Here is a 23,443-nt window from a genome sequence, read left to right on the forward strand (position 1 = left end):
CATGGATGTCGTGAGTTATGAAAGCGGATTTGAGTTAGTACCTTTTAAATACAGATTCAATTAATCTAAGCCCTGTTCATCATGTCTCAGTTTTGCATTCGTATCGCAGGCCTCTCTGAGCCTGTCAAGACATCTTACACATTCCATTCCTTCGTGAACACATTTGTAAGGCAAGAAAGCTGGCTAGAAATAAGAAGGGGAAGGAACCAAAAAAGGGAAACATGTGAGAGAGAATGAAAGGGAGTGGACAAATAGGAGGTCCTGATTCGCTGCGATGTTTTAAAGCCTGTGCATCACACAGGCATTTTTAATTTGAGACATTCCCTGTCTGCACTTGGGCCCACTTGGGGCCCAGGCCAACATGTGACAGTGCCACCCAGGCAGGTCTCTAGAACTTGCTTCGGGCTGAAGGAGGCCCACTCAGGCACAGCATGGAGGCAGGAATATGACTTTAGAAGGCAGATCATAGACAGAATGTTAGTAACCTTTCAAGTTATTACCTGCAAATTAAAGTGGGGGTAATAGCACATTCATTACAGGTTCTGTTAAGGACTCAGAGCTGCTGTGGGTCAATCTCAGAAAAGTGTTCGCTTCTCTATAAATGGTACCTATTGACTATTATAGTCAGTCATTATTGTCATTCATCACTACTGAACAGAATTAAGAGTTTCTAGCTGCCTGGTTGTGCAGCCACATAAATGCAAGCATCTCCACAGCTCACAGTTGTCCCATGCAACCTTTCTCTAACCAACAGCCACACAGACCTGGGTGAGGCTCTGACAGCCAGTCAATATGGAAACCTTTTTCTCTTGCTTGCTTCAAGGTTAAGTATCTTCTTTCCTGTAAAAAAAAGAGAAGTTTTTCAGTCAGACACTCTTAGCTTTTCAGATGCTACTATGAAAGTATGTCTAAGAAAGCCTGTAAATAAATTTTGCAAAAAAAAGTTTTTATTAATGAAAAATCACATCCTAAAAAGCTCTTTTACATCCAATGTGGCCTTACCTCAGTACCAGACCGAGAGAGAGAAAAGATGCAATAAATATCCATTAACTGCTGATACGCAAATGCAAGGTGACCTGCAGCCTTAACCATGACATAAGCATGCGATGGAGTGGGCGCTGCCTGTATCTTACCTGAGGCTGGGGTTAACTGGTGGGCCACCCACCACCCTGAGGACCAGAGAGCAGAACCAACAAACAGGCAGCTATGGGCAAACTAAGGAGAGGAAAGCCAACCAGTGCCTCAGAAACATGTCTCCTTCGCACTGTCTGTTGACACCTCTCCCTTACCTGGCCACCTCTGAAATGCTCCCCATCCCTTCAAAGCCCATCAAGCAAGAACCAGGAAGAAATGTTCAGTGACCTCCACAGAGTAATCATGCCTAGTCTCCATGGATTCCCTGAAGCCTCTCTAGAGAGGGGCGGTTCTTGAAACACCACTCTGCACAGTGAGTGTTTGGCAGCTGGGGAGAGAGGCTTACAATGGTTTTGTCTAATGTCTTCATTTTCTTCCATGATTTCCTCCAGAAAACAAGGATGTGTGGGAGTCATTTCAGGATGCTGTCTCCGTGCCTGTCTCCCTGCTGGGTAGGAGCTCATGTTTTATTCATCCTCATCACTCCTCCGGTAACCACCAGAGCACCCAACACCTACTGCTTACTCAATAAATGTTTGGTGGAATAAATATAATTTAATATAACCCCAAATTATAGGGAACTTAGACACTGAAGAACACGCATCTAAACTAGAAAAACAGAACTTCTCTAAAATAATCCCAAACTTTACCCTCCTCTAAGTGAAGAAGTCACATTAAAAACTGTAGGATTGTTTCATTACCCAAACAAGCGGGGACCCATTTTTGTCGCTTACCTTAAGAGACTCATAATGGTCCTGTCTAATATCTTCATATTCTTCCATGATCTCCTCAAAGTATTCATCTTTCAGATTCTCATCTAATAGCTGAGAACACTGAAAATGCAAGACCAAAGTTCAATAACCACAGAGCCATGAAGGAAGATAAAGCATGGGTAATACTGCTCAGTCCTGGGGTCCCCTCCTTCGGGAAGCTTTCCCTCGTTAACATCATTTCCTCTCCCTCCATCAGCTCTGCTAATTCCTGCCTGGGCACACAGTCAAGGGTTCACTTAGTAGGCCTGGGATGTTTCAATCTTGCACATTCTAAAGAAAGGATCAGCCCCCCACAGCTCCTGAGAGGGAGGCTCTGGCCTTCACAACATCCTGCTGAATAAAGAGTACCTTTGTGTACCTGGGGCCTTGGGCCCCCCCAGAGAGCTTATGCTAACAACGTGACTGATGGGGAGACTTGGCTTATGCCCCGTATGACCTCTGGAGGGGTCAAAGAAGGAGCAACAAAGGTCAGACAGGTGAGCACGCCCTGCCTACAGGACTGACTTCCAACAAAAGCTCAGGACACCAGAGCTCAGGCGAGCTTGCCTCGTCACCATGCTCTGCACATGCTGTCTCGGACCATCACGGGGAGAATGAAGCACTGTCGGTACAACCCCCATGGGGAGAAACACCTGGAAGTGGTGCCTGGCCTTTTCTAGATTCTACTCTATTTTAATCTGTATCCTTTCATGGTGACAAACTGTGATTGTGAGTTTAACAGCTTTTCTGAGTTCTGTGAGTCCTCAGTAACCTTCCCCACCTGCAGGTGTGAAGGCTGGTCTAGAGCAATGGTGTTCAACTGCTCTTCTGATGAGAACCTGGAGGGGGATGGGGTGGGGGAGGGGCCACTCTCATTTGTACTACGCTGAGTTTCCAGGTAAGACATCACCTGCACACCAGATTTCTGTGCAAAAGAAACTTGGAAAACTACCAGACCACGTGGTCACTCAGATTCCCACCAGCTTTTATACCCTATTATTCAATGAAAATAATGAAACACGTTATGAGAGAGGATGTTAGGCTTCAATGACAGAAAAGCAGGAAAACCCACTTGCTTACCACATGCAAAGAAAAAGAAGCTATTACTGTGTTTGCAACCTGTGTCTGTGAATATTTTTTCTGTCCATGGGTAGGGTCAACTGGCCCATTGCAGGTTAAACATTTTCCTACCCAGAAATGGGTCATTTAAAAAAAAATTCTACATTCCTTTTAGCTCTGGCATGGAACTAAGAAACTGCATGTTCCTCTTTGTGAATATTTATAAATGGCAGGAATCTCTCTCCAGGTTGGTGTCAAGGTCAAAGTGTCGTGGCACCACTGCTCTGATACTCAGCCCAGCACCTCCACTGTCGCAGGAAGAGGGGGTGCGGTTTCTGAAAGCAAAGGACACACTCCTCTACCCTTCTTTCAGCAACACAGACACTTGCAGTGATCCCTTCACAGGATATTCTAACACTTTTTTTTAATACAAGATCTGGGCAACACCCTAACTTTTAACGCTGTCTTCATTTTCTCTTGACAACAGACGTGAAGCCCCACACTCACCACCACCACGCTCTTGGACGCGTCCAGGACATGGATTACAGGCGCACTGTATCTTGGAGCTATTTTAACTGCTGTGTGGGTTCTGCAAAGAAGGGTCAGGAAGAAAAACAAATCCATCAGTGCTGACAGTTCCTACATAACTCTTGTTCAGAACTATTAGAGATGATGTGTTTCTACAATGCTCTCCAGAGAAAGATTTCAAGGTACGAAATATTGCACTTGAATATCCCTTGTAAAACAAGAACGACCTTCTCCCCACCCTAAGACAGGGAAGCCAAGAGGAAAAGACTTGGATTTTTGACCCAGGCTACGAAGAAGCCTGTGATAAAGTAAGAGAGACAGTGTCCTCAGCTATCTGACAATAGGGTCAGGTGGGCCACCTTGCACTCCTGGCAGCCTGTCTGAACAAGAGGAGCCAAGCAGCGGGGGTGACTATACTTTGCAGTCAGGGTCCCTGGAGAACGAGACACGGGGAGGGGACCCAGGACACCACTCCCCAACTGCTGCCCCCTGTCCCTGGGAGATACTGACATTCCTTGATCCCGCGACTACCTTAACATGCAGGAAGAAACCCCGGACCCTAAATAAAGTCAACACCAAGTAACATAGAGAGGGAGTTTCTTGGTGGTGCAATGGGTGAGTATCTGGCATTGTCACTGCTGCGGCTTGGGTTCAATCCCTTACCTAGGAACATCCGCGTATCTGTATATTTAAGAAAAACACAGAGAGACAGACAGCAAAGTATCACCACAGGTTACCTGGAGATTAGAAATGGGCTGAAGGTGGGAAGGGAGAGACTAGGTTTTACTTTCATTTCTTTGAGTTGTTTGCCATGTCCTACTAAGTGTGTATTACTGAGGTTACTTTTTAAATCCAAGAGGATATTAAAGATGCATTATTTGTGAGTCTGCATATTAAACAGGCTCTTAAGAGAAGGCTCTAAAACCTCATTCATAATGAGACAGACAAGACCTCTAATATTTCACTGTCCCTTTTCTAAACATATTTCTGGGAGTTCCCATCATGGTGCAGTGGTTAACGAATCCGACGAGGAACCATGAGGTTGCGGGTTCGATCCCTGGCCTTGCTCAGTGGGTTAAGGATCCAGCGTTGTCATGAGCTGTGGTGTAGGTTGCAGACGTGGCTCGGATCCCGCGTTGCTGTGGCTCTGGCGTAGACTGGCAGCTACAGCTCTGATTCGACCCCTAGCCTGGGAACCTCCATATGCCATGGGAGCGGCCCAAGAAAAGGCAAAAAAAAAAAGTGTATTTCTGTACATAACCAGGAAGCAAAGGACTGAAGCGATAGGGCACCGGCACTGAGCTGTCAGATGGAAGTCAGGCCGAGACCCTTCAGTGCAGGAAACACCCTTGGGGCTGGGGGCTGGGGTGGAGGCCAGCAGGGGGAACAGCCAGCAAGTTCACTGCCTCCTCGGGGCCTAGTTTGTGCCTTCTGTGTGCTTGGGAAGTAAAGATGTGAAGATATCTAGGGTATTCCATGAGGGGAGAAGATTTTCAAACAGCAGGAAAAGTTATAAAGAAGTTGCTTCCAGGTTCAAAACAGAACACATGTCAGACTATGTCTGTGTGCCTCCTCTTCCTCAGAAGTCAGCTCCTTGACAAACAAACAGACCTCAGGATTTTTCTGCATAAAGTTCCCCCAAGAAACAGTATTTTAAGCCTGATGTGACTTCAATGACATTTTTTTTTTTTTTCTTAAAAAGAGAGCCAGTAGGAGTTCCTGCTGTGGCACAGCAGGTTAAGATCTGGTATTGCCGCAGCTATAGCACACGTCACAGCTGTGGCTCAGATTTAATCCCTGGCCCAGTAACTTCATATGTCATGGGTGTGGCCATAAAAAAATAATAATAACATAAAATAAAATAAAACAGATCTAGTAAAATTAATTTTTTTTTCTCTCAACATAAGTAATATTAAGCATCCAAGAGTTCTCAGTATAATTCTGGCCATTCTTTCTTTGATGATCTTCTGGTAAAGGGCACTGAAAAGAAATGGAAAATTTCACTATTTAAAAAAATAAAACCAGGAGCTCCTATTGTGGTGCAGTGGTTAACAAATCTGACTAGGAACCATGAGGTTGTGGGTTCAATCCATGGCCTTGCTCAGTGGGTTAAGGATCTGGCATTGCTGTGAGCTGTGGTGTAGGTCGTAGACGCAGCTCAGATCCTACGTTGCTGTGGCTCTGGCATAGGCCAGTGGCTACAGCTCCAATTAGACCCCTAGCCTGGGAACCTCCATATTCTGTGGGAATGGCCCTAGAAAAGGCAAAAAGACAAAAAAATAAATAAAACCAATAAAAGCAAAGTGCTGTCTTCCAACATAAAAACTATCCAGGCTAGATAAGCACAGGCATGAAAAGTGAGCTTGCATAGCCACTGAGAGGGCTTCCGGTTTCCTTACGAAGTAAGCTGATGTTGATTCTACTTTTTTCTAAGCTTCCATCTACATGAACTTTTCCAGCTGGAAGGAGACCTCTTTCTGAATCTGAAAAGATAAAAAACATTGGAACTTCTCCTCCCCTTCCTACAGATCAAGAGCAAAGGGCTAAGCACTGAGGCTGAATCCCAAATCCATCTCTGCTGAGCCATCCATCAACACTTAGGATTTAATTAGTCACCTCTCATACTTGCCAAACGGGCATGACAGTGCTAACTCCTAGAAGGTCTTTATTAACACTCTGTAAAAGGACAGGGACCCCAAGCGCTTACTTTATGTCATACCCTATCACAGAACTAAAGTATTTTACATAAATGAAGTATGACCAAAACTTAACATCTGACGAGAAAGATGAAAGATGAAAAGTAAAGACAGAAAATTAAGATGGAATGGTAAGTGAGATTAGGATGTAACATTCCTTCCTTGAAATCCTAGACAGAGGAAAACACTATCAGTTGTGTGATTCAACCCTTTACTTCACAGCAATTTAAAAAAAAAAAAAAAAACCTTTGAAAATTGCCTCTCCCTTTGAGCAACATGACTTCCTGTTGAATTCTCCAAGTTACATTCCACAAAAGATAGTTGAAAAAGACATTTTGCAGTTACTGGCTTTAAACCAGTTAAAAACTGAGCGCTAACTGCCAGATCTGTGCCCCTGAGAAGTTATGGAGCTAACAGGGTCAGGTTTCCATGAAAGTCATTTCTAGTTTCTGATATGAAACTATCCGTGTTACAGACTGGAGGCTATTCAGTTCTCTATTCTCCTACAGCTACAGGCTAAAAAGGGACACTCCAAGGACATTTCTACCCATCTTTGATCCCAAGTCTGTATAAACCTTTCAGCCTCTACAAGGATCCATTCTTAAGACTCATTTCAAGTGTCTCAGGGGTACAGTTCTAATCCTATCATGCCGCCTACTGCAGGCCCCTGAGGTCTGGAAGAGCCATGCTGTTCTTCCCCTCAGAGATCTGCTTTCATGAAAGTTTAGAGGTCCCGCACCTCCATCTGCTCAAAAACAGTTAGCAGAGGAGAGAGCCAGGCCCCTGCTGAGCCCTTGCTAGGTCTCGCAGGAGGTCGGTAAGGGTCCTCAGAGGGCTTCTGAGACATTCAAACTACTGAATGCCTTCTAGCAAAGTTGCCTTTCCTAGCACAGACGGCTTCTTATACAAAGGCAAAAGGCACTAACCATAAAGGAAGAGATGGATAAATCAGGCTTCATGAAAATTAAGAACTTTTGTTACTCAAAATCTAACTAAAATAGCAAAAGGAAGACCACACTGGAAGAATCTATTTGTAATATATATTTCCAACAAAGAGTTTGTATTCAATATTAATAAAGAATGCATACTAATTAAGAAGAAAAAAGGTAGAAACCAAATTTTAAAATACCAGATTTAAAAAGCATATGCAAATAGTCAATATATACATGAAAAGGTACTCAACACCATTAGCAGCAGAGAAATACAAATGAGAACCATATCAAGGTATTTTTACATGCACATTAAAGTGGGTAAAATTGGGAAGGGTGTGGAATAACTGAAACTCTTATAACTACCAGGGTGAGTGTGAATTAATCCAATCACCTTGGAAAATGACCCTGAAGTATCTAACACAGACAACCACAGGTGTATCCTGGGATCCAGCAAGTCTTCTTCAGGGACGAAATACATACATAGCAGCATTCGGTGTGATATCCCCAAAATTGGAAAAACCCAAATGTCCACCAACAGTAGCATGAATGGATAAGCCAAAGGGCATAATATGACGCGATATATACCAAAATTGAAAAAAAAAAAAAAACTACTGTAGCAATTATGTCTTTATGCCTAAAAGACATAATGTTGAGCTAGACACAGAAGAATACACACAGTAGGATCCCACTTATACAGAGTTGAAATGCAGGCAAAACCAAACTATGGTGATAGAAAACTGAGCGGTAGTTACTTTTACTGAAAAGGATGACTAGGTGGGGAATCCTAGACGGTCATTAACGTTAGTATTTCTTCATCTGGGAATAATTACATAGATGGCTTCATTTCCGTAAAAACCCATCAATCTGTCTGTCATTTGTGTACTTTTCTGTCTGACTGTTCCACTTCAGCAAGTGCTCACTTTAATAAGGGGGCTCGATGAAGCCAGCTCCAGATCTGAGAGCTCACCCACGGCCACTACTTTCGATGGGAGGCAGAATCTTACACTGATGTTAGAGAAGGCTTCGTGAGAACCCGTTTTCAAGGGCTGCTCCAGGGGATGGTCACCTGGATGCACCATTACTGGCTTTTATTTTCCAAGAAATTTTTCAGAAACTGCAACAAGCATGGAAGAGAACAGAACTGGAAATGCTCATCGAGAAACAAAACATCAGAGAGTTTAAAAAAAACCTTGGGAAGTCATAGGACCCAGATTTCTGTCTCCGGGGAGGAACACAATCCCAGTTTCCGAGATGGCAAGAAGAGATACTCTGCAATAGCATGAAGACTAGGGGTGATTTCTGATCTGATTACCTTTAACTTGGTATACCAGGTTATAACTGTGAAGAGTCATTTATCACTAATTTTCCCAATGATGTATCATGACAGGCTAGTCATGTTACTTCTGATTAACTTCTAAGAGCCACCTTTAATCTGGTGGCTCTCACTTGGTAAGAGTTACAAAATTAACTACTGGTAATGTTCCAATTTGCACAAGTAGCAACATGTGGTTTCCTGATACTGACCTTCTAAGTGTCTATACAAAATGGTTCTTATTTGGAAACTAGCATCACATATAATTCATAATGCATTTCATTCACTACATCTGCTCACTGAAATATTTATTTATCCTATTTTACAACCATGATTTTAAAAGGTCTTTCACTCCGACAATCATCTGTAGATTCTCTTACCATTTTCTTTACTAAGCTAATGAACATTCACACTGCAATCTTCCATTACCCAACTCCATGCTCACTGAAACCCCAAGTATCAATGACTGGTCATATCCCTGGAGAAGAATCTGCCACATACCGAGTGGGTAAGTCCTCCATGGAAAAGCAAACCCAGGTTTCTAACATGAGCAACCAGAGCCATATTACTGAAGTCCCTTCGAATATGAAAAGCAATTAGCAGATACGTGACATAGGACACTGTGACTACTCATGAAAATGGTACATTCACATTATAAATGGAGTGATGTCTTTGTGCCAAAACCCACAGCTTTTCCACTCAGTTTGATTTCAGTGGGGCTGGGGCTAAGTGTTCATGAGAATCCCAGGAGCTGACAGGGAAGTGAGAGCATTGAGGAAGAAGACTGCAAGGTCAAGGAAGCCTGAACAGGCAGGGGGTGGGAGATGACCAAGGAGCCTCCTGCAGCCTGAGCCCCAGTGATTCTGGCTTTTGTCCATGTGAAGACTGGAAAGTTCAGGTGTTTATATAATAAGGAGCCAAGGTACCACAGGAAAAGAGCCATTTAAAAAAAAAATGGTTGTATCACTGTTTTCAAACACTGGCATTAAAAAAAAAATGGTTGTATCAATGTTTTCAAACATTTCAGTGAAGCACAAAGCTCACTGGCCCAACTCACCTGGAAGTGGTCGCGCCTCCAATCAACAGCGGGATCTTTATAGCCAACCTCTCCATTTCCTTGGCAACAAAAATCATCTCATCCAGGGAGGGAGTGATAAGCCCTGACAGGCCAATTATATCTATTATTTTTAAAAGGAAAAAAAAAGGACAGTGAGAAGGAGGATAAGAGCAAAAGAAGAAAAGTATGAAAACTCATTTTCAAAACTCTGTAATAAAGACCCCAAGACAGAATATCAGTTCTGAACTTCTAATTCTGAGACTTCTTTTCCAACATGGAGTTTTTAATTTATTGTTTGCTTTCAGGAGCAAATGTGATTTTCGACTTATAAGTTGCAATAATATGCTTGCCAAGGTTTCAGGAAACTATGCAACATAATATACCATTTATGATTTCCCAGACGGATGTGTCAATGTCTGAAGAAACATAAAAGCAAGTACACAGAGAGAGAGCATGCGAGAGGGCAAAAAAAAAAAAAAAAAAAAACCTAATACAAACTGTTTCCTTACAAGAAGCCTGTCCCCATTCCATTCCTCAAGGCTGTAAAGGAGCTTTCTAGTTACCTACTCATCCCTCAGCCCCCAGGCAGGACTTAAGTGTCTGCAGTCCCCCAGCCATGTGGGCTGGGGCGGTACCGCCCTCCAACAGACACTGGGGGACCACGTTCACTGAGGTGTCCAGGAGCTCGGCTACACAGTACCTGCTTTGTGGTCGAGGGCGGCTTTCAGTATCTTATCACAGGGAGTCATGACTCCTAAATCAATAACTCTAGAGCGCAGAAATGAGATGGGAGAAAAATTAATGAGAACCATTAGAGACAAGGCTAGAGTAACATTTTTATTTAGCCATTAAATATGGCCCTAATATCACATGGAATCACATCAAAAAGCTCACTACTGACAACCAGTGCAAGGATGACTGCTGTTTATTAGGGACAGACCATGTGCCAAGAACTGTGCTGAGATAAATCCCAGAGCTTATCATTCACTGTGGCAAGTAGTACACAATCAATGGTTCTTACCACAGGACATTATTATTTTCTAAGCTCTGATAGAATAAATACAATACATAACATGCCATTTTAACCATTTTAAGAGGACAATTCAGCACCACTAGTTACAGTCAGTCACAATATTGTGCAACCATCACCACTATTTATTTTCAAAACTCTTTCAGTGCCCAGAACAGAAGCTTTGTGTTCCCCTGTCAATCGACTCCCTCCCCCTCCCTCCTTCCCCAGCCCCTGGTTACCTCTACATCCTGTCTCTGTCAGTTTGCTAGTCTGGATATTTACACAGAATCATACAGTACATGTCCTTTTGTGACTGGCTTATTCACTTGGCATAATGTTCTCAAAGTTCATCCATTTAGCCTATGTTAGAACTTTATCCCTTTTTAAGCCTGAATAATACTCCACTGTATGAATGTGCCACGTGGTGTTTATTCACTCATCCATCTGGGGACACATGGGTTGTTTCCACTATTCTAAGCCTTCTGTATAAGCAATCTTGTTTCACCTTCACAGGAACTTGATGATGGAAGCACTACCATGGGGCCTATTATTTTGGTTTGTTTTCATGTGTTCATGCATTTATCCAAATGTATGCTTTGGATGGATGACTATAAACAGAACTGTTGTGTTAAAGAGTAGAAATATTTTTATGATGTTTGACTCACATTTTAAACGTGATTTTGAGGTAGGTTTTACCAACTGAAACTCTTTCTTAAAAAATTCTTAAAAATACAATTTTTACATTTTGATGAGGAAAGGCCAAGAGAAGTGTGGGGCTGGAAGTTAAGCATCTTGTCCAATCAAGCAACAAATTAATAGTAGAGCTTGGATTTGAACCAAGATCTGATACCAAAACCTAAGACCCACCTTCTTAGCCTCATGGACCAAGAAAGATGCCAGGAAAGTTCACTCAATAAATATCTATGAACAGTACACACTATATAGAAGCAAAGAATAAGGGTAGTCAGGGACTACCCATGCACAAAAATAAACTCAAAATGGTTTAAAGATTCAAATATAAGACAAGACAACATAAAACTCCTAAGGAGAACATAGGCAAAACATTCTCTGACATCAACTGTACAAATGTTTTCTTTTCCTTCCTTTTTTTTTTTAGGGCTGCACTCTGGCTTATGGAAGCTCCTGGGCTAGGGGATGAATCAGAGCTACAGCTGCCAGCCTGCACCACAGCCACAGCAACGCAGGATCTGACCCATGACTGCGATCTACACCACAGTGCACAGCAGTGCCAGATCCTTAACCCCCTCAGCAAGGCCAGTATCTTCATGGACACTACTTGGGTTTGTAACCTGCTGAGCCACAACTGGAATTCCCAAATGTTTTCTTAGGTCAGTCTCTCAAGGCAATAGAAATAAAAACAAAAATAAACAAATCAAACCTAATCAAACTTACAAGATTCTGTACAGCAAAAGGAAACCATAGAGGAAAAAAAAAGACAACCTACATACAGAATGGGAGAAAACAGTTGCAAATGATGTAGCCAACAAAAGCTTAATCTCCAAAATATACAAACAACTCATACAGCTCAACAGCAAAAAAACAAATAACCCAATTGAAAAATGGGCAGAAGACCTAAGTAGACACTTCACCAAAGAAGACATAGGGATGACCAAGAGGCATATGACAAAATGCTCAACATCACTAATTATTAGACAAATGCAAATCAAAACTATAATGAGGTATCACCTCATGCCAGTCAGAACGGCCAGCATTTAATAAGTCTAAAAAGAACAAATGCTGGAGTAGGTGTGGAGAAAAGGGAACACTCCTACACTGCTGGTAAATGTAAGTTGGTATCATCACTATGCAAATAGTATGGAGGTACCTCAGAAAACTAAATAGAGAACTACCATATGATCCAGCAATCCCACTCCTGGGCATATATCTGTACAAAACTACAATTCAAAAAGATACATACACCCCTATGTTCATAATAGCACTGTTCACAATAGCCAAAACATGGAAATAAGCTAAAAGTCCAGTGACCGATGAATGGATTAAGAAGATGTGGTATATACACACAATGGAATACTACCCAGCCATTAAAAAGAATGAAATAATGCCATTTGCAGCTACATGGATGGAAATATAGATTCTCATACTAAGTGAAATAAGTCAGAAAGAAAAATACTAAATGATATGATATCCTTATATGTGGAATCTAAAATATGGCACAAATGAACCTATTTAAAGAACAGAAATAAATTCATGGACATATAGAACAGACTTGTGGTTGCCAAGGGGGAGGGGGTGGCAGAGGGATGGACTGGGAGTTTGGGGTTAGTAGATGCAAACTATTCCACTGAGAATAGATAAGCAATGAGGTCCCGCTGTGTAGCACAGAGAACTATATCCAATCACTTGTGATAGAACATGATGGAAGATAATTGAGAAAAGGAATGTATATACATGCATGACGGGGTCACTTTGCTATACAGCAAAAATTGGCCCAACATTGTAAATCAACTATAATTTAATTCAAATAAAATAAATGGGGATATTTCAAAAAAAAAAAAGAAAAAGAAAAAAATGCTTTAAAAATCAATGCTTAAGAACTACTACCGGAGTTCCCGTCAGCTCAGTGGTTAACAAATCCGACTAGGAACGATGAGGTTGCGGATTTGATACCTGGCCTTGATCAGTGGGTTGAGGATGCAGCATTGCTGTGAGCTGTGTGGTGTGGGTTGCAGACACAGCTCGGATCTGGCATTGCTGTGGCTATGGCGTAGGCCAGCAGCTGCAGCTCTGATTCGACCACTAGCCTGGGAACCTCCATGTGCCGAGGGAGCGGCCCTAGAAAAGGCAAAAAGACAAAACAAACAAACAAACAAACTACTACCTGACATAACATCAGCTGCTAACAGCGGGTGGTGGATACCAGGGCACAAGCCTTGCTTCTCATCTACCTTGTTGGGTTTTTTTTTTAGCTTGTTGCCATTATTTTAAAAAAAAACAAAAAAAGGCCTTAGCACATATGAAATCCTCAGTAAGTAGATAATTTCAAATCAGTGGTAACTCTATTCAGATCTGCTAGCACTAACCCAGCGGAAAAGAAATACTGCAGGTTGCGATGATGAGGGACTGCAGGTTATAACAGGAGGGAGGCAATATCTTTTTTGTTTTTTGTTTTTTTTTTTTTTGAAGCATACTGAAAACAGTCCTAACTGGATTTGTTAAGCTATGACTAAATACAGACTATAAAACTAAGCAAAATAGCACACTGCTTTTAAATCAAGACAAAAAGGCATGCATTTCAAAGCTGACTGTTTTCAACATTATATATATTTTAAAAATTCAATTAAAATCATCGCTATGATGGCAAGATCCTCTTGCTCTCAATCCTTCTCTTGTTTCAGGCAACATGTCTTTTAGGAACATCGTGTACATGCTAACTTGCCTGAAGGAAAAGTAAGGAGACCTCATGGCCACACAGAAATGGAGGAAGGAGAAAGCTGTAGGGAGTGAGGCAGAAGAGGTAACTCAATGGTGATGATTAGGTCAATGTTCAAAAATTAAAGTCTGGGATTTTTTTAGATATTTAAAAGGGCTCATGAGGTCATCTGGATATGTAAGTCTGGAGTTCAAATGAGAGATCCATGCAGGTGATAAAACCTGAGACTTGCTGGCCTATTAGAGGGCTTTAAAAAGTCCTGAGACTACTCGTAAAAGATTTAGAAAAATAAACTGCCAAAAGCAAGTGGTGGGGTGGGGGGTGAAGGATGAAGGGAAAGGGGAAGAGCAGATGGGCAGGGGAGAGGAACAAGAGAAAAGAGTCAGGAGACCGGATGAAATGATCTAAAGCTGTCTAGGCCTCTGCTACCCTAACTGGGCTCCCTGCACCTGTACCAGCAGCACCAACATTACCTGGGAGCTTGTTAGAAATGCAGAAGTCCAAGTCCAGACCTACTTCATCAGACCTGACTTTTATCACGATCGCCAGGGGATCAGAAGTCACCCTACAGTCAGAGAGGCCCTAACCTGGCAGAGAGGACAGACATAGAAGATGCCTCAGGGCCAAGCCTTGGAGCCTCTCCTGTTCAGCAGTTGCACAGAGAAGGAGAAATGGGCAAGAGAGACACAACTAGCAGTCAGTGAGGAGACAAGAGGTCTGGAACAGTGAGCTAGGGTCAGGGGTATAAGTTCAATTTCCAACTTACTAGGCTGCCTTAAGAAGTCTTGCTGGGAGGAGTTCCCATTGTGGCTCAGCAGTAACAAATACGACTAGTATACATGAGGATGTGGGTTCAATCCCTGGCCTCGCTCAGGGGGTTAAGGATCCGGCATTGCCATGAGCTGCGGTGTAGGTTGCAGACGCAAAAAAAAAGTTTTGCTGGGAGACAGTCAAATATATCCCCGTTCAGAGGAGCATTGCCAATGTTTTCCACACATAGGAAATCGTATTTGTGGCACTGGGACACATGAGGGAGGCTGCTCACCGCCACGAACAGCCAACTTAGGACCGGGGCAGGAGGCAATCAGTTCTGAGCACATCTGAGTTGAGAAGCTGCTGGGGGGTTCTGAATTGGAACACAGCGTGACAAGTGCTGTGAAGGAGGCATTTATGGTGTGTTGTGGGAGGCCATCTAACCTGAACAGTTAGAAGCACTCCAGGAAGGCGATATCAGCTGAATCTTGAAGAAATAAGTAGGGATTAGTCAGAGGATGGGAAAAAAAAGGGCTATCCAGGTAGAGACTAGCGCTATGTAAGCCCAGAATTACAAACAACCAGACCTGGGGAACTTTGGCTGAAGCAAAGAATCTGAACCCTGGAGAGGAAGGTGTGGAGGAAACCCATTCTTCCACCATCCCTTCCCACATGTCTTCCCTCTCTACTACAACTCCTGCTTCCCCCACAAACCTCTCCATCCCCCCCGCCTCCCCGCCTCTCCCGGGCTTTCCCTTGGCTTCCTTTCCACACTCTGAGCTACACCCTATGCCTGTAGGCATCTTTTTATATACATTCTTAATATTTTGCCACAAGATTAAAGGAGTAAAGAAAATAAAAATGATGCTATGGAAACACTTTTATAATCACCTTTCTAAAGAGCTTGTAACAGAGCTGTAAATGCAAGCATTTAATTTGGGCTTCTTATTCAGAAAAAAATGTGAGCTGCACTTAATGCTTTAGCAAAGGCATCCAATACTATTTAAGAATATATACAATTTGAGTGCCCGTTGTAGCTCAGTGGTTAATGAATCCAACTAGAACCATAAGGTTGCAGGTTTGATCCCTAGCCTTGTTCACTGGGTTAAGGATCCGGCATTGCCATGAACTGTGGTGTAGGTCACAGATACAGCTCAGATCTGGCATTGCTGTGGCTATGGTGTAGGCCAGCAGCTACAGCTCCAATTAGACCCCTAGCCTGGGAACCTCCTTATGCCATGGGTGCAGCCCTAGAAGACAAAAAAAAAAAAAATTTGTAAAACAAACATTGCAATAAATAAAGCCCCTTTACTCTCCAGAAGGAATTAAAATTGAAAATAAAGCTTGCATCTGCATCCACGTAGGGTGCCTCATATCTGCTGTCAGGTGAAGTTAAAGATATTCTGATCCTGCAATTCACATGTACTACCACTAGATGGGAGCACCCTACCAGTCTGCAGCCCCAACTAAGGATTCCAATCCATGGTGAAGCTGTCAACAGAAAACTAAAGATATGGAGGGGGAAAAAAAGAGAGAAGATATATATACAATGAAACCATAACAAGCCATAAGAAAGAAGAAAATATTGTCATTGCAACAACATGGATGGATATTGAGAGCATTATGCTAAGTGAGATATGTCAGAAGAAAGACAAATATTAAATACTGTCTGATATGCTTACACAGCGAATCTTAAAAAGCTGACTCAATAAACAGTCTAAGAGTGGTTACCAGGGGCTACACGGTGGGGAAAATGAGATGTAGGTTAAGGGTACAAACTTCCAGTTGGAAGATGAGTAAGTTCAGGGACCTAATACCCAGCGTGGTGAATATAGTGAACCATGCTGTATTAAACACCTGAGAGTGTTAAGAGGAGGTCTTAAATGCTCTCACAACAAAGGAATGGTAATTATGTAATGTGATGGAGGTGTTAGTTAGCTAACACTGTGGTGGTACTCATACTATAAGTAAGCAATATATAAGTGTATCAACTCAACATGTATACCTTAAATGTATACAATGTTGTACGTCATTTATATCTCAATTAAGCTGGAACACTACACACACACACACACACACACAGCTGAAAGCCTCTGAATAATGATCAAGAGAGCATGTGAGGTGCTAGGAAAGACTGGATTCGTGTGCCCTTGACTAAAATACATTCATTTTCTTTCTTTCTTTTTTTTTTTTTTTCTTTTTAGGGCTACATCCAAGGCATATGGAAGTTCACAGGCTAGGGTCAAATAGAGCCACAGCTGTTGGCCTATGTCACAGCCACAACAATGCAGGATCTGAGCTGCACACCACAGCTCACAGCAAAGTAGGATCCCTGACCCACTGAGCGAGGCCAGGGATCGAACCTGCATCCTCATGGATACTACTCAGATTCATTTCCACTGCGCCACAACAGAATCTCTTTAGACACATTCATTTTCCTCACCCAGCTGAAAACTCTAATGTTATGCAATTTCAAAGTGTTTCCTTCTTAGCCCTATATTACTTTTCATTTATCCAGACTAGACAGTTATATTAAGAGCTGCTAGTTAGGTGTCCCCACTGTGGCTCAGTGGCTAGCAAACCCAACTAGCATTCATGAGTTCAAGGGTTCGATCCTTGGCCTCAGTGGGTTAAGGATCCGGCATTGCCATGACCTGTGGTGTAGGTCACAGATGCAGCTCGGATCCCACATTGCTGTGGCTCTGGCCTAGGCCGGCGGCTACAGCTCCAACTGGACCCCTAGCCTTGGATCCCATATGCCGTGGGTGTGGCCCTAAAAAGAAAAAGAGACCAAAAAAAAAAAAAAAAAGAGAGAGAGAGAGAGAACTACTGGTTAAAACGTAAATATGGGATAGAACTAGAGAGTCTCATACTAAGTGAAGTAAGTCAGAAAGATAAAGACAAATACCATATGATATGATATCACTTACACGTGGAATCTAATATATGGTACAAGTGAACCTATCTACAGAAAAGAAGCAAACTTATAAACTTATAAATATGGAGCAAACTTATAAACTTATAAATATGGAGCAAACTTATAAACATGGAGCAACCTGTGGTTGCCAAGGGGGAGAGGAAGGGAGTGAGATGGACTAGGAGCAGATGCAAACTATCGCATCTGGAGTGGATAAGCAATGAGGTTCTTCTGTATAGCACAGGGAACTAGGGAACTATATTATATATATACTATATATATAATATAAATAATTGGGTCATTTTGCTGAGTAGCAGAAATTGACAGAATATTGTAAATCAACTATAATAAATAAATGTTTAAATGTAAACATACTTCATTTTGTTTTACCAGAGCCATATTTTTTAAAGTACTAGATGTATGTTATCTACTTTTTAAATTTCTGTTAATATATGCTACTTTTTCTTACCCAATTAAACAGTGTGCATTATCTTTTAAGTGGGAAAAGTCTAAATCTGTCTTTTTATACCATTATTACTGAAGAGTATATGTAAAATCAACTTTTATGTAATAAAATATCTGATCAAAAACATTTTTAAATATTCTAAATTATTTCTTAACAGGAATTTAACTAGAATATTAATATTAGATATTACAGCTGAAGTTGTTTATAACTGGAATAAATACTGGAAGCTAAACTGACATAACACAGAGTCCCGGCTTTTGGATTCAGAAGCCCTGAGTATGGCCTGCCACTTGCTAGCTGAGTAAAATGAGAAATACAGAAATTAAGGCAGGCAAAGCAGGATCAATATTATAAAAAGAAAGAATGAAGGACAAGACAAGAAAGAAATCAGGAAAAGAATACTCAAAAGAAGAGAGAAATCAGTTCTATAAAAGCACTATATAAACTGTGAAACAGTAAACAAATGTTAGGTATTGGTAAACTCTTAGTGGACACATCCCCAGATCTAGCCAAATTCTCAAATCTTCAAACTCTCTTGCATCACTCCCATAAAATATGTGTTTTCTTTCTAGACAGAACTGTTACCTTTAGACCTCTTTACTCCGTTTTTCTCCACAAACACAGAATCCCCGTCATTTCATAAGATTTACTACATCAACAACAAAGAGCCAGGGATGAGAAAGCTGCATTGGATGGTTTGCTACTCACTCACCAGCTGGGGGATTCACCCAGGCATCAGTCTGGAACATGGATGCCCAGCAAAAGCATAAACTTAACTACATTAGGCAGACTTCAGGGGCAACTGTCTGCTAGCTGACATCACAACATTAAACCCACCAATGCCAAGAGTCCATGTGTTACAAGACCCAAGACCCATAGGGGTGTTTGGCCTGATAGGGAAGGTCTGCACATTGACTTGTTTTTTTGCAAAAAGAATAGCATTTCATCATAAGTGTGTCTGTAGTTACTTACTGGCAAAGATAAGCAGACCTCCAATGCACAAGCCAGAGGAACTGGGTGTGCTGGAGGAAAGCCTCAGGTCTAATAAGTCACTTTGACTGCTAACATTTGGCTCCAGTAGCACACTGGAGAAATGCCACAGTTCTCCCTAGCCTCTTAAAATGTCTTTACTGGAGGAAAAAACAATCCTGGTATGATTCTCTCAGCTATGTATACATTTTTCATAATAAAAAATGATAAACGAATAACAATGATATCCTAAGAACTGCTTTAGGGAGTTTGTCTATAAATTGCCTTTTTCAACAGTTCTTGTCCCATTATCCCCCTTGAATATGTACCTGGCTTTTTAGCCTGATAAACAGTAAAGTTCTTGAATGGAGACAGGTCAACTAAATCATTTTGGTGTCTCTGATACAATGCACGTTATACAATAGACAATCTACAAACATTTATTAGCTGTGCTGAATTTCAACTAATCGTGATGAACAAATAGAAATCAACAACACAGTGTTTGAAAAGGTGAGACTATGGCAGAAATGCCACAGATATTAGGAAGCAAACACCTCATTTAAACACTCTGTAGGTAAGACCTCATTGTAACAATCTCCACTATATCTCAGTATATTTATCTTTTAAAAAATAATAAATACATTCCAAGAACAAGAACAACATCTCTCATTTCCATGACTAGGAGAAAATGCAAGTCTTGACAGTGAACAGGCAGCCCAACAGAAGTGCCCATGAAAACAGTCAGGAGGGAAGGGTTCCACCTCCAGCCTTTCAGAGTGGCTCTTAGTGGCACTTAATTAGCCCTGAGTGCAGAGCCAGATAAACATGTTCAACTGAGCTTAGGAAGGGGGCTCAAAGGGTAAATTTTAATTTTTTTTGTCTTTTTGGGGCTGCACCTACAGCATATGTAGGTTCCCAAGCTAGGGGTCAACTTGGAGGTGTAGCCATTGGCCTACACCATAGCCAAAGAAACACTAGATCCGAGTCACATCTGCAACCTTCCCCACCGCAATGCCGGATCCTTAACCAACTGAGCAAGGCCAGGGATAGAATATGTGTCCTCATGAATGTTAATCAGATTCATTTCCACTGAGTCACAATGGGAACTTCCCAAAGGGTAATTGTTATCTGACAGTGGGAGGGGATGGCTCTAAGGGGCACAGCTGGAACTACAGGCAGGTCCCTTCTCTACAGAGAAAAGAGCACATTGGAAAGAAGCCATGACGCAAAAGGGCTGTTGGCTGGACACAGACCAGAGAAAACATTCATTATATTGGGCTTTTCATTATAAGAATATGTTGAAATCTGAGCAAAACATGCACTTAGTATATGTAGGTCATGAGCTCTCATATGGAAATAAATTTCTGCTGAATAATCATCCAACTACAGTGATATAAGTAAGAAAGGGATTTTACTTGTATACAACATTCAAAACCAAGAGGCATGCAAGGTTCTGTTCTAAGCAAAGAAAAAAGACCTGCACAGCCAAAGCCTTCCTATAAAACTCCATTTAGCCGAAGTCCTAAAAGATCTTGGCTCTAAAATCTGGCAGTTCATTGAGAGAAAAAAGCAAACTCGCTCAAGGCCACTGGCCATGGAGTGGAGCCCCGAAGTTCCTGCCTCTGGCCAAGGTCAATTCCCAGGAAGGCCTCTTGGTGGTTCGGACCCTGCTTGAATCGTTTTTACTATTCTTTTTGTCCTTACTGAACATATAACATTAAATAATTACTAATTTATTTCCTCTGAAAAGGTATGTTCTAGGTAAACAATCTGCAAACACAGTGAAGAAAAAGAAATAATAAGCTCTAACTCTCACTGCCATACCCTACCCTTCCCACCCAATAAAGAATCATCCTATTGTTGATGCTCTTATTTTAAATGAGAAAGCAGTTGAAAGGCGTGGGTCTTAACTCACCGGAAATTATTGCAGCCGAGGACCACTCCAACTATGTTCTTGCCTATGTCGTGCACATCACCTTTAACGGTAGCCAAGACGATGGTGCCTTGGTAAGGGTCCTGGAGAGGAAGCCAAGCAGCTAAGCACTGCTGTGGTCATTTCAGAGCAGATCACGCAGTTCTCTAGAGCCAGGTAGGTGTTGGCACAGAGAATGATTCAATACAAGCAAGACAGCCTCAAGGACAGACCCAGAACCCGTGCTTTGTGAACAGAAGGCTGTAAGCCCAAGCAGTTCAAAGAGACCCACCTAGCTGGTTAGCTCAGAGGGCTTCAACCAAGATCATGCATTACATCACCGCAAAGCACAGTTTAAGTTCAATACAAAATGGTCCCATCGCTGAAGACCACATCCTTAAGCCTTCCAACCATATCTGATAAATGTTTACTGTTGGCAGTAAAGGGAGAGAGGAGAGCTAGAGAACTGCACCTGTCCCATCAGGATGGGCATGACCAGTGCAGGGGGGGCTTGGGTTATCTTTTTCAATACTGCTTTTCTGTCAGCATCCCTCCCTCAAAAAAAAAAAAAAAAAAAAAAAAGGCAAAGAAAAGGCATGCAAGCCAAGTGGGATTTTTATAAACACAATGTCAGAGCCATTCACAAACTCAGATCAATTTACCAGTTCAGAATCCTAGGGACCAAAGCTGACTGAGCTTCATAGGGAGTTCAGCAAGGTCAGCTTAATGATTCTCTAGGGTGCTGTAGCCAAGAATTAAAATGAATCCAGAAGTGGCACCAAGAACATTACTAGCACACAGAGAAGATTCAGTTAAGAGGTTTTCCCCAAACCAAACATTATCCTTAAGGGCAGGAACCAATCTTTGCTAGCTACAGTGTCAAGCATGGTACCAGGCACACAGTAGGAGCTTTGTAAATAGTCAGTGGATGAATGAACCAACTGGTTTTGTCTCAAAATCATGGGCTTTGTTTGAAAAATAATGTTCCTATTAAAAATTTCATGGAGCCACATTCAAGGAAAATCCTAGGGTACTCTGATATTTGGTAAAAGAGCTAGATCATCTCTCATTTCATCTTCAATGACAAACACAGCCTAGCCTGCTGGCTTAGGTCCCTAGCCCCACTTAGTAACAGTGTCCAGGGCCAATTCCTCACAGGCCCACAAGCCCAGACAATATGACTTGCCTCATCTTCTACTATGCCGGTAAGCATTTGGTTTTCTTCTCTCTCCTTTTCCATGAAGGGAATAAGGTGACCAACGGCCTTCTTCATGACACGAGCTGACTTTATAACCTGGGGAAAACACACAGACAGAGTCAGGTACCTTTACCAAAGCACCTGGCGGGATGCTATTGGTCACTGGTGAAATTTTAGCACAAATTATGATGTATGCGTTGACCTCAGGTCAGCCACCCTGGAGTCCACTTTTAACAGTGGGTAGGGTAAGGAATGAGTTCCCTGTAAGGAGAGCCAATGAATGAGGTACAGCAAAAGGAAAACAAGGCCAGAAATCAAATGTCAGTTTCTCTCCTCGGAACTTCTGCACATTTTTCTCTGCCTAGAAAATCCTCCATCACTTCTCTAATATCAGACTTCTCCACAAGCCCTTTCCCAGACTTCTCTTCTCAATCCCCAGCATTACAATTCACTTGTAATTAAAGCTTAGGCAAAAAAGGCCTTTTAAAGCCTACAAATGGGAGAAAATATACTGCCTAAGGGATTAATGTGTAATTAAAAATACGTAAAATACGTAAAGAACACAATAACAAAAAAAACCAAATATTCCAATTTTAAAAATGGGCAGAGGAACTAAAAAGACATTTTTTCCAAAGAGGACATCAAAATGGCCAATGGGCACATGAAAAGATGCCCAACATCCCTAATCATTGGGGAAATGCAAATCAAAACCACGATGAAATCACGTCACACCTGTTAGAATGGCCATCAAGAAGAAGACAAGGATGTGTAGAAAAGGGAACTCTTATACACTAGTGGGAATGTAAATTAGTCCAACCACATGGAAAACAATCTGGAAATTCTTCAAAAAGTTAAAAATAGGTCTACCATACCTATTTTTCCACTTCTGGGTATAAACCAAAGGAAATGAAAACATGGTTTCAATAAGATGTGCACACCCATGATGGATTCCCGCTGTGGCACACTGGGTTAAGAATCTGACTGAAGGGCTTGGGTCACTGTGGAGGTGTGGGTTCAATCCCAAGCCCATTGCAGTGGTATAAAGGATCCAGCATTGCCACAGCTGTGGGTAGATTGCAGCTGGGCTCAGATTCAGTCCAGGAACTTCCATATGTTGCAGGTGTAATCATTAAAAAAAAAAAAAAAAAAATATATATATATATATATATATATATGCACACCCATGTTTATCACAGCATTATTTATAATAGCCAAGATATGGAAACAAGCCAAATACTCATCAACATATGAATGGATAAAAAAAGATGCGGTACACACACACACACACACACACACACACACACACACAGGAATATTACTTAGCCATGATAAAG

At 41.8% G+C, this 23,443-nt stretch overlaps 1 protein-coding gene across 2 annotated transcripts in view; it reads right to left on the reverse strand.

Annotated features, from left to right (window-relative positions):
* MTR (5-methyltetrahydrofolate-homocysteine methyltransferase) overlaps window positions 1-23,443 on the reverse strand; it is a 105,535-nt gene that overhangs the window by 13,908 nt on the left and 68,184 nt on the right. For both annotated transcript variants that reach the window (XM_047759699.1, XM_047759698.1), the window contains exons 21-27: window positions 22,098-22,205; window positions 20,915-21,015; window positions 10,171-10,238; window positions 9,471-9,591; window positions 3,453-3,534; window positions 1,869-1,967; window positions 765-840 (exon numbers count right to left, since the gene is read on the reverse strand). In XM_047759699.1, coding sequence (XP_047615655.1) covers window positions 765-840; window positions 1,869-1,967; window positions 3,453-3,534; window positions 9,471-9,591; window positions 10,171-10,238; window positions 20,915-21,015; window positions 22,098-22,205 — 655 coding nt within the window. The remainder of the gene's footprint in view (window positions 1-764; window positions 841-1,868; window positions 1,968-3,452; window positions 3,535-9,470; window positions 9,592-10,170; window positions 10,239-20,914; window positions 21,016-22,097; window positions 22,206-23,443) is intronic.

This window comes from Phacochoerus africanus, chromosome 15, assembly GCF_016906955.1.
Source record: "Phacochoerus africanus isolate WHEZ1 chromosome 15, ROS_Pafr_v1, whole genome shotgun sequence".
In the NCBI taxonomy this organism is placed as follows: Eukaryota; Metazoa; Chordata; class Mammalia; order Artiodactyla; family Suidae; genus Phacochoerus; species Phacochoerus africanus.